This window comes from Octopus bimaculoides, chromosome 9 (genome assembly GCF_046866305.1).
Source record: "Octopus bimaculoides isolate indiv1 chromosome 9, ASM4686630v1, whole genome shotgun sequence".
In the NCBI taxonomy this organism is placed as follows: Eukaryota; Metazoa; Mollusca; class Cephalopoda; order Octopoda; family Octopodidae; genus Octopus; species Octopus bimaculoides.
In genome coordinates this window covers 91,155,296-91,167,789 of record NC_142936.1, presented here as the reverse complement: position 1 = coordinate 91,167,789, position 12,494 = coordinate 91,155,296, and the positions used below count along the sequence as shown (strand labels likewise).

Below are 12,494 nucleotides of genomic sequence, written 5' to 3'. Positions count from 1 at the left end.
AATCACTAGGCCGCACGCCTTCGCTAGATATTTACGACAGGATAACCATGACTGGAATGCCTATGATCTGCTCAGCCAGGGTTGTACAATTTCAAGCTGAACGTCAACTGCAGCAGATGTATAGCTAAGGTTATATGAACCCAACCCAACATGAGATGAAAAGCACCAAAACACTTTCCAGGGTCACTGTGTTTAGTAAGATTTTCTTGAAGTGTAGCAACTTTTCTACTCTAGGCACAAGGCCTGAAATTTTGGGGGAAGGGGGCCAGTCGATTAGATCAACCCCAGTACGCAACTGGTACTTAATTTCATCGACCCCGAAAGGATGAAAGGCAAAGTCGACCTCGGCGGAATCTGAACTCAGAACATAAAGACAGACGAAATACGCTAAGCATTTCGCTCGACGTGCTAACGTTTCTTATTTCTTTATTGCCTACATTAAAGGGGTTAAACATAGAGGGGATAAACAAGGACAGACAAACGGATTAAGTCGATTACATCGACCCCCCCCCCACCCCCCAGTGCGTAACTGGTACTTAATTTATCGACCCCAAAAGGATGAAAGGCAAAGTCGACCTCGGCGGAATTTGAACTCAGAACGTAACGGCAGACGAAATACCGCTACGCATTTCGTCCGGCGTGCTAACGTTTCTCTGCCAGCTCCTCGCCGCCTTCTGAAGTGTAGCAACCGAAAGAGAGACTTATCTCTACGGGATCAGGCGCTAATTTTCTCCAGCAATTTCTCTCGCAGCGATCTGCTATCATAGTTTGTTTTAGGTTTTAAGAATGTTTAGATTTTTAAAAATTAGAACAAAGAATTCGGGGTTAGAGTTTCGGTTTGCGATAAGGGACTGGTACACAGGTCATTCGCAAGCAATTCGAAACTGACTGAGACGCTGTTTGTGGTTGACGTTCACCCTAAAACTGTTGTATGTCGTCTTTAAAAAGAAATCGAATATTAGCCAACGAAGAGCTACATTACAGAAAGTAAGGTTGGTCAGAACTGAAATATTTTTCATCAGGCATAGCTGTGTGGTTAAGAAATTCGCTTTGCAACCGCATAGTTTCCAGTTCAGTTCCACTGCGCAGTATTATACTATAGCCCTGGGCCGACTAAGCCTTATGAGTGAATTTTGTAGACAGAAATTGTATGGAAGCTCATCACACACACACACACACACGGGTGGATATCTTTGTGCTTGTCTCCCACCACCAACACTTGACAACTGGTATTGGTTTGTTTACGTCCCCGTAAGTGTGCGGTTCGGCAAAAGAGAACCGATAAAATTAGTACCAGACTTAAAAAAAAAAAAGTACTGAAATCCATTGGACAACGGCCATGCCATGACATCAAGGTGGTATCATGGTATGACCGTTGTCCAATGATTGAAGTAAATGTAAGAAAGGCCTGCTTAGCCAGAGCTGACCTGGGGCTAAACAACATCAAGAGGGATTAAGGATGTTAAAAACCAGAGGGAGGATCTTCTAAAAAGGGGCGACTGGATGTAGCAGCTAGTGTGAGTGGCACAGAATGTCTGACGAGAGGCTAGGGCTTGAGGTGGTCTGTATCTTGCGAAGTGTAATAAAATAGAGACCACTGCAGTAGGGACTGTGTACAAGGGAGAACGAGGAGGCGGCACGAAGACTCCAAGTTGCGACACGAGGACTCCAAGTTGCGGCACGAGGACTCCAAGTTGCGGCACGAGGACTCCAGGTTTCAGCGCATCGGTGAGTTCAATCTATAATGGTTGTCTGAAGGAGGAGGGGGGTATCAGTGGTGTGAGCCACCCGGGGTAGCCCTTGATTTTGTCGTTCCATTTTGCACCCCCCTCCCACCTTATACTGCAGACCATAAAGTGTCCCTCGGGGTGGGCCGAAAACATCGCACCACTCTACCATCTCCACCTGCGCCACTGCTATGTTTAAGTCATTGGAACTATGGCCATGCTTCAGCCTGTAGTCGATCATTTACATCAACCCTAACACTAATTCTATCGATGCTCTCGAAATGATGAAATGTAATATGGACCTGGGTGGAACTTGAACTGAGAACATAAACGGATGTAACTAAATACCACAAGACATTTTTGTCCGACGCTCTACCAATTCTGCCTCTACGTAGTCGCACGACTTGCTAGAAATAACAAGTAAATCTTCTTCAGATCACATCCTACCATCCAAAGCAAAAAGGACACTCGTGCTCCTGGATTCCCTGTACATAAAGCGAAAACCGAATGGTCATGGCTGGAATGACTTTGGTCAAATGTCCGCTCAATCAGGATTAACCTGCAGTTAACGGCAACGAGAGGGCCTCTACGTGGTCGGTCAACATGTAACAAATAACAGCAGCCGAGTCTCCCTCAAATCAAACTTTATCATCTCAGGAGGACGTTAAATAAAATCTAAAATAAAGGTAGGATGGTCATGGGTTGGAATGCCTTTGATCATAGTATCTGCTCGGTCAGAATTGACCTAGGGTTAAAAAACAACACATTTCCAATCCAATTCCAATGTTTTCGTCAGAATAAAAAGTGATACGAAAGAAAAATGATGTGACACACAATATACCCACACATTATATTAATTTGTGTGTGTGTGTGTGTGTGTGTGTGTGTGTGTGTGTGCTCGTGTGCGTGCAGAATAACCTTTACGCAAAAGTGAAGAATATAAACAATGCATGAGTATGTTATACGATTAATGTGGCTTTAGCACAATGTTCCTCAAAGTGAATACAAAGACCCCTTTCCGACGCCACTACCCACGATTCCTTAAAAAAAATTCTAGGGTTTTGCGAAATTAAAATGTCTTTCGATAAAATTTAACAGAAATATATTTTATAATTCATTTTCAAATTGTGTTCAATATATATATAACCTCATTTATGTATGTATGTATGTATGTATGAACTATTTGTTTCTCTTAATTATTGTTTCATTTAATGTCCAATTAAAATTATGGTACCTCAAATACATTTTCTTATTATCGACAGACAATTTTTCTTATTATTTACTGAAAAATTATTAACTAAACTATTGCATTCGTGAGACGAATCTAATAGTTGATCGGCGGAGTTTCGAATTAGCTATCACTAATAACCTCATGGAGAAAAAGTACCGGTAAAAATTCACTGGAAAAGGACGGGGAATTCGAGAGTAAATTATGTAGAATATTAAATGTTTTGGACAAAAAATTCTTTCACAGAAGAAAACAATCACCCAATTCTTCGCCTTTTCCTTTTTAATGAAGTAGTGCTAACCGTTCCGCGAGTGCGCCGATTAACTATTACACCCATGTCACGAGTGTAATAGCTCATCCTTTAATAGATACAAAAATGGGCTGTCGATGATAGGAGATATTTGTATGGGTTCCACGATCTTCGGCAAAATCGTATAAGAATGCTTTTTTTTTTTTTTCTTCTGTGAGAAATAATTGGGAATCACGTCTCTAGTACAACACAACTGCTTCAGTTTCAACACACGATCGATCTCAGAGGAAAACACTTCATGAACACAAGGGGTAACAATGAGAATATAGTGTTTGAAAGGACATTTAAGATTTTTTTTTCTTCTTTTTTTTTTCCAGTTAGCTTTAGTTGAAATCGAAACAGAATCATACAATACAGTGAGGCGGAAGATACTAAACTATCACACACACACAAATATATACATATACAAACATATACATATATATATACACACACACACATATATATATATATATATATATATACAAATATATACATATATATATACACATATATATATACAAATATATAGACATATATATACAAACAAATATATATGTGCATATATTATATATACAAATATATATATATATGCATATATATATATTCTATATATATATATATATATATATATATATATATATATATATATATATATATATATATATATATACACACACACACAGTGAAGCTTTACTATAGCGTCATAAATTCATCGACTGCTATTTCCAGTAAACATTGGGGCTTTGTTGTACCATTATGTATATATATATATATATATATATATATATATATATTCCATTTCGATTTTAAATGTATGTGTAGAGAGAAAGTGAAGAGAGAGAATGATACAAAACTTTTTTTTTTATTTTCGCCTGACATAAGAACTGTCAAACTTTTTCCAACCAAATTTTAACCAAGTTAACCAAATTTTCCACATAAAACAGTCCCAAAAGGGGGCGATCAAGAAACCGTAGAAGCAATATCAACACATAAAATGCTTATATTTAGACACCTACCGTTTCGTTTTCCGACTTGAGATCACTTATATGTCTGTCCTTCTGTGCAAGCAAGTCCTGCTGGTGGTGAATGAAGTCTATGTGCAGAAGTAGGAGTTCTTTGAGATTTTTGTCCTCGGTTGCCGTTACTTCGGCAAACTGGCATGTTGATGGCCTGATGTTGTGTTGTTGTTGCTGTTGTTGTTGGGAGTGGTGATGATGATAGTGGTTGTTGTTGTTGTTGTGATGATGGTGGTTGTGATGATGGTGGTGGTGATGCGGGTGGTGATGACGATGGTGCGGATGAAGTTGCGAGTTGTGTTGTTGTTGTTGTTGTTGCGGTTGTGAGTTGATGTCAGACGACGACGACGACGACGACGACAGAGGCACGAGTGCCGCCGACAAGGGCAGTGTGCCGCCACTGCCACTGCTGCAGGTAGTAGAAGTGGTAATCGTCGTGGTCGTTGTAGTCGACCCGGCCAATACCGGTGACGAGGTGGTCGTGGTAGTAGTAGTAGTAGTAGTGTTGCTGTGGTTAGTAATGGTAGTAGTAGTCTTGTTGTCGTAATAGTAGCTGTTGGTGGCGTTAGTGTTGAAGTCTGTTATAGGTGTTAGTAAAGGTGCGTGTAAGCCAATGGTGGTGGTGATATTATTCAATGCTTCTATATAGTTAGTGTTGTTGTTTGTGAGACAATTTTTACTATTATTCGTAGTAGCTGCGAAAGAGCAGACACCGTTGTTGTTAGTTACCATGGCAGAGTGATGGATGTTACTAGCATTGGTTGTACTGTTGTTGTTATTATTATTATTATCCCCCCCACTAATACCAGCACTACAGTCACTACTACTGCTAGCAGAGAGACAACAACAACAACAGCAGCTACTGTTGATGTTATTCTTATTAATGATACCGTTGTTATGTTTGTTAGTGTTGTTGTAATGATGGTGTTGGTGCGGGTTCGAGTAAAAGTCTTGTATCTGTTGGCAGTGGTTGTTGTCAAAAGAGGAAGTAATGGCGGCGGCGGTGGCGGCGGCGCTGCTGTTGGTTGTAACAGCGGTGGAAAAGGAGGAGGCGGTAACAGTAGTAGTCGTAGTATTAGTAGTAATAACAGTAGAGACGGCGAAGATGGGGGCTGCCGCCGCCGCCGCTGCTATCGCGCCACTGTTTCCGAACAAAGTGGTGCTATGAGAGGAAGAGATCCTGGCTCTCGGATCACCCGACGACAGCGAATTACTGTCCTCGTCCAGATTGAATAATGACGATCCGTTTGCGTAAGCATTGAGATCGTTATTATTGCCGCTCTTAGCATTCGTGTTATTGCAACTATTACAACTACTACTACTATTACTGCTGCTGTTGTGATAGCTGCCACTTGCTCTGATGCCGTCTTCTCTGTCCACCATCGTTAGTACCGTACTAGTCCCAAACGTAATGAGCGTGTTGCTGTTGTTGTTGTTGACGCTGCTGTTATCTCTGGGCGGTATTTCGCACCCAGCCGCAACAGTCAGCCCCAGACTGGTGGTATCGTTGCCATCCGCGTGCCGTCCATTTTTCGGGTGATCCGGCAGAAGCAAGGTCAAATCCGCGTTAGAGCCACCAGAAGCACCGTCCAAGTCGCCATTCTCTACAGACGAATGTAATTGCGACATACTGGTGTTGTTATTACAACTACTACTACTACTACTACTACTACTATAGCTAATATTAGTATCACTGGTAGCGTTGTTATTGCTGATGTTACTACTACTACTAACACTAGTGTTTTTACTGGTGCTGTTGTTGTTAGTGGTAATAGTAGTAGTAGTGGTGGTGGTGTTGTTGTTACGGCCTGGAGTGACCAGGCCTTGTTGTCTCCCATCGGTCGTTGTCGTCATGCACTGACCACGGTTGCCGACCAACAGGTCAGACCTTATGCTATTGCCAGTCGTTGGACATCGTGTTTTTTTAGAAGAGTTACTCCGCCTTGAGGACGTCGTGGTTGTGGTTGTTGTAATGTATAAAATGTGTGTGTGTGCCTGTCTGATTATGTGTATATAAATACGTGTGATCGTGCGTGCGTGCTTGTATGTATTAAATCCAGGTAGTAAATACAGTAGCCAACCGTTCTATTTTTTTTTTTTGGTCTCGTTTCGCTGTTCGTAGGACGAACGAGCAAGGCGAATTTGATATAAAAGAAGTAATAAAGTGACCCAGAGGGTAACACAAACCGTACAATCGCCAGTCGACAATGTCCGTCTCTCTGTCTGATTCTCTGTATGGTCTCTTAAGAGGATGGTGATACACAAGATGACGAAGCAGCAAACAAACGTACGTAAACTGCGAACCTTTAAGTTGGAGAGCGAGAAGACAGCGGCGCGGCTGAGGATTTTTTTTCCTAACCTTCAAACATTAGAGAGCGCTACTTCTCTCATTCACTCACTCACTCACTCACACTCATTTACACATACACGCGCGCACTCACACACACATACATACACGCGCGCGCACTCATACACAGACATATATTTACAGCCTACAGCACACAGGCGTATTTACGAGAACACGTTCGCGCGCGCGCACAAACACACATTCGTTCATATACAGAAAGGGTATTCTAAGCACACAAACGAGAGCGTAGACTTTGTATGTACATACACAAGGAAAATACAAAACACGAGGGAACGTAGCACTAGCATTTCTTCAATATACATATATATATGTATATATATATATATATACACACACAGACGCGCGCGTAACTTTATTATACATATATGTGTGTATTTTCATGGAACTCGTTCCTTAAGTCACTTACGTAATATTACAGGCGTATATATATTTATATATAATGTTATGGACTTGAGGGCTCAGTATATGAATGTGTGTGCGCGTGCGTATGCATGTATATATATATATATATATATATATGTATATGTATGTGTGTATATATATATATATATATATATATATATATATATATATATATATATATATATATATATGTGTGTGTGTGTGTATGTATAGATATATATATACATTCATACATACATACATATATATATATATATATATATCCGCTATTGACCAAACGGTGCTCGGAAGTGAAGAAGCGATGCTAGTTCCGCTTAGTAATAAACTTACAGTACGTATGTTCTATTCCAATTGGCAGTAGAAGAGAAAATAGAAAAAAATATATACACCAACAGAACAAAAATAATAAAATACAATTTCAAGGGTATTTTTAAAACTATTTGTGTGTCTCCTGCTCCTCGTAGAAATCTGCAGACAATGGGATTTCGTAGAGATAACTGTGATTGCTTGTTGTTGGTAGTTATTTAGCCCCTGGTCAGTCCTGGTTCAGGAGGCCTATGAGTTGAGATGTCACAGACATAACCACCTCGTCTAGGTATTCTGGATCTTGTTAAATTTCTTTCCAGCCACTTGAAGTATTTTTAATTTTCACCAAATTTTTTTTCTTTTTTTTTTTTCAAATTGATATCAACTTCTTCATTATCAATTTCAAGCCAAAAAAATTAATGCGATCTTCGTTATCAGTATGTAAAACTACATTTAGTAGAAATTTGAAATAGTTCAAGTGGTTGGAAGAAATTTTACAAGATCCGGGTTTTGTTTGTTTGTTTTTTTAAGTATAAAGTATCGAAGACTACGTTGTTTCACATGTTTTTCTTCTTTTTTTAAGAGTATCGGGCTGTGATTTTTTTAAAGAAAGATTTGGCTGTTATTTCTAGCTGGTAGTGACTTCTTCGATGGTTTTTGTAGTTTATATTAAGAGTTTCCATGAAAACATTTTCGAAGTCGAGACAAAACAAAGATGTTTTAGATTTCTCAGTGAGAAACTTACGTTAGTTGAAGGGGGGAGGTTCTGTTTTATTTTGGGAGAAAGAATGATGGGGGGTATTTTTTGTTCTTTTTATTGTTTTGAGAAGTGGACACGTTGAAAACTGAAGAAGACATTGTTGTTTATTTAGGCCCAGGTCAGCCCTAATCCAGTAAATTTAACTAATCAAAAACATAATTACAACCAGTAACCATCTCGTCTGTTTTTTTTCTTTTTTTTTTTTGTTAAAGCACACTTATATCTAAGGATACATTGTCTAGTGTGTCTTTCCTCTCCACAACTACCACCACTACTACCACTACTTTTTGTTAGAGATAGTACGGTGTGATATGAGATCTAGCAGGTAGAGCCCGTCTTATTTCAGTTGTGGATTAGTTTTAAGTAAAAGACATACCAGCCGTGACCCGTCATCACGTAATTCGATATGACCATTTCGTAGATGTTAAGTGTAATTTGAGACATTTGGCTATTATTTCTAGCAGATCAATCAACCGCGAATAGCCCTGTCGCACACTCGATAGTTTTGTTTTAAATGGGGAGGCGGAGGTTATTGTTATGTGTATTGTTTTTTTATTTCTTCTTTTTCTGTTTTTGCGAAAGAAGTGTACGTTTTCGCCAGTTCGTAGTTTTACTGACATTTAGAGAAAATAAAGGAAGTGTGTGTGTGCGCGCGCGTTTATGTGCAAGAGATAATGTGGAAGAAAGTGAAGGGGGAAAGAGACAGAGAGGGTGAGTTTAAAGAGTGGCAAGAATAAGGGGTGTAAATGGAGAACGAGCGTTAAGATTAATATACAATACATACACACACGCGCACATACATACACGCACGCACACACACATACAGGCTGCATGAAACTGTGCGTGTGTGTGTGTGCGTGCGTGTGTGTGTTGTGAGAATGAAGAAGCGAAGAGTATGATTAGGAGTAAAAAATATTGTGTAAAGGAAGTATCTATATGAAGTGATGTGTATAATAGAGAGGGGAAAATGTGAAGAGTATGAAATAGGAAGTATATAATAACACAAAAGGGGAGAGTATAAAAACAGAGTATATGTAAATACGGATGAGTGCATGTACAGGGAGGGGCAAAAAGAAAGATGAATACGATTATACTAAGATACATTCTATATAGAGAGGGTCAGAAAGACAGGGAGATTAATACAGCGAGTAGGAGATGAGAATAAAGTGAGTAAGGTGTTATAAATGTAAGAGACGGAATCGGGTATTTAAGAGTTGGGTTTTGAGTTGTCTTTTGTAATTCCATTCACATCTAGGATGTATTTAAATTTATTAGTTCTCTTTTTTTTCATCGACACCGGAAGGATGAAAGGCAAAAGTTAACCTCAATCGGATTTGTATTCTGATTATAAAAAGTCGTAACAAAGTGGGTGACTTGTAACGAAAAATTGATCAGTTTAAGGAGAGAGTAACGAAGGATAAGTACAGTGTAAGATGAGCAGCTAGGGAGATCAATTGTAAAGAGAGACATGAGTATTGTATCGATAGGAGAGACCAGCAGGAATAGTAATGGGTACAGATGAAATTGGGGAGAAGGAAAGGAGAGATAAGCAGGGAGAAATGAGTATAAAATGGAAAAGAGTGGAGAGGGATGAGACAAGGGAGACCAGCTATCCTGAGGACAAATTACATAAACAAAAAAAGATGGAGTAGTTACAAGTTCTCCCTTAGGGCGCAAGTTCGCGTTATTCTGTGGTCATAATAGAAAACACACAATATACACCAATTATATGAACGAGGTATTCGTCTTCATGGACAAACCGGAAGACGTCGAGAAATTAAAGGAACATCTAGAAAACCACTTCCTGTTAAAATCCAATATTCGAGACAGTATAGATAAAAGTCCCAATGATTCCATTCAATGACTCAAGTTTTTAATTTAAACATTTTGATTGAATTTAACAAGCATCATGACACAAATAAATGCGTACATATGCACGGAGACAGCGAATGCTCACAGATACAAAATAACAGCGGTAACATTGCATTAGATTTTTTAAATCCAGAATGAAATAAGCACTATTCAATAACGGGTGTTACTAACTATTTAGTTGACCAAGTTGTAGAATAATATACAACACAAATACAGCACAATAAATAAGTAAACACTACATCTGTAATCGGACAGAAACCACACGAATGAAATGCATACCAACGATTAGACACCGCGAAATGCATTACTCGAAGCACAATGCAAAATGCATTACACGGAAACATAAATTAACACTAATTTCACACAGAGCATCCTCGTTAAAATGTATTTCGTGAAGCTGGATATCGGATAAACCGAAGAGTTGACTTCTGTCGCCATCTTTGAGTATTAATGCTGTGTTGCGTTGCAATTTTCATTAATATTTCAGTGATCAGGTAACTTTCAACCTTACATTTTATATCATGGCTTGAAGGGAAAATAATAATCCAAAGAAACTTGTGCCTCGATGAACTGCAAACTGATGTTTTTGTAGTATGAGATTGTGAAGAGTATAATTTTCTTGTATAAGCGAAATTATGGACAAACTCACTACATATTCTTAGAAATATAATGTTGGTGAAAGTTACGTATGAGAATTGTAAAAAGTACAAATCCCGAGGAGGCATCGATGAAGTCTCTTATCTATCAACGACCATATGGTAATAACATGTGGAAATTCAAGGTTCTGCATTTAGCTAGACATATGGGCATCAAGAATTTCCAAACTAGTGACAGGTGGTTATGGCGATTTAGAAATCACCATGGAATTGATAATAAAATAATCTTTAGTAGAGTGATCTTAATTTCTCAAGAGTAAAATGCAGATGAAACCGTGTTGTAATGGCAGTTCTTACTATCCCAAGCTTTTCAGAATGAAGTTTCCATATCCGATCGTAAGGAACGTTTTTCGGCTTTGGGTTGCGCAAAGACAGATGCTCTGTAAGTTAGTGATAGCAGGGAGACGAGTACGACTTTGAGTTTTCAAAAACCAGTAACCAGCGAATTATGATCTTTCCAAAAAATAGTGACTCAATTTGCATGTCTTTAATGACTACTTTTTCTTGCATATCATTCTGCCGATGAGCAAATACCTGGAAGATGTCTTCAGGCTGTCTACAAATGAAGTTAAGGCGCTACAAATTTTGAACAAGGCACCTGCTCACTAAGGTGGCACCCAAACAGATAATAACACTGGTATAATATGTTGTATGATCTTGGCCACCCAGTGTTACCCTCTGATCTGGACATTGTACCAAAACATTATAATAGCCAGCGAGAGATTACGCGAACGGAGACATTTTCTCGTGGTTATAGAAGATTTTAGAGAAGACACACAAGGAACAAGAGATACTAATAACACCAAGATTAAGTTTTATTTGCTAAATACAGTTGCTTTGAATTTGCTTCAGAAAGCATTCTACGTTTGCGATGGTTACTTGGGGTGGGAGCGCTAGGGCTGTAGCCTGGGTGTCAAGGAGGCGGCAGCCCGATAAAGCTTGGGAACCACTGCTATATATATGGTTAGGGGTCAGGGGCAGGGAAACTCAAGGGCTGCCTCGGGTGGCACACACTCTAGCTATGCCACCGTATAAAGGTAGAATACGATTTTGAAAGGTTTCAGAAAGGGATTTTCATCAAATACTCCAAAGACCGGGTAAAATACAGGTAACAAGGAATAATGCCAGAGCGAGGTTAGATGATACAGAAGTTGACCTTGAACATCAGATGTTAACAGAAATAGTGGATGCAGTTCTCGTTGATGACAGGACATCTACTGAGGATGAAGTATTGCCCGAGAAACTCAAACACCGTTTTACGAGAATCCCTTGAAAACGGAATTTCATAGAATGATTTGTCAACAAGGATACAACTAAACTATCAACTGCCATAAGGGAACTAATTATGCGAAAGCAGCAAAGTAAACATCTCAGACTCAACTCATTTTCAAGCCAGTTAGTCCAAAATCTACTGTTGCAGCTGCTAACCCTGACCAACCTTGGTGATATTGCTGACCAACCTGTCCTTGACTGTCTATCATCAGTCACCTCACACTCTTACGAGATGCTTCACTGAATGAAGCTCTTCTTCTCCTACACCTCCAGACATCAAGTTCAACTGTCATCTATCTCAGGCTAAACCGATAATAACCATTCCCGGTTCTGTACTTTATTTATGAATGCGTTTTCAATAATACTTGGTTAATAAAAACCTATTTTAAGCTTACAAACAAATAATTTTAATTTTTTAATACAGTACAGTAAAAAAATGAATACCATGTGGTGCTGTTTACTGTACATCGCAGACGCTTTATTTATGAATGCGATTTGCAATAAGACATGGTAAAATAAAAGCCTTTTTTAAGCTTAAAAAACAAATTCAGTAATTATTATTATTTTATTATTTTAAATTTACCAATACGTACAT

The 12,494-nt window shown here is 38.9% G+C and overlaps 1 protein-coding gene across 2 annotated transcripts in view; it reads right to left on the bottom strand.

The window, feature by feature from the left end:
- The window catches only part of LOC106877655 (uncharacterized), a 135,052-nt gene extending 128,368 nt beyond the window's left edge, over positions 1–6,684 (bottom strand). The window contains exon 1 of one of the 2 annotated variants that reach the window (XM_052970875.2): positions 4,264–6,684. In XM_052970875.2, the coding sequence (XP_052826835.2) occupies positions 4,264–6,117 (1,854 nt within the window). In that variant the 5' untranslated portion in view covers positions 6,118–6,684. The remainder of the gene's footprint in view (positions 1–4,263) is intronic. The other variant, XM_052970874.2, reaches the window with a different exon arrangement.
- Between the last annotated feature and the right edge of the window lie 5,810 nt (positions 6,685–12,494).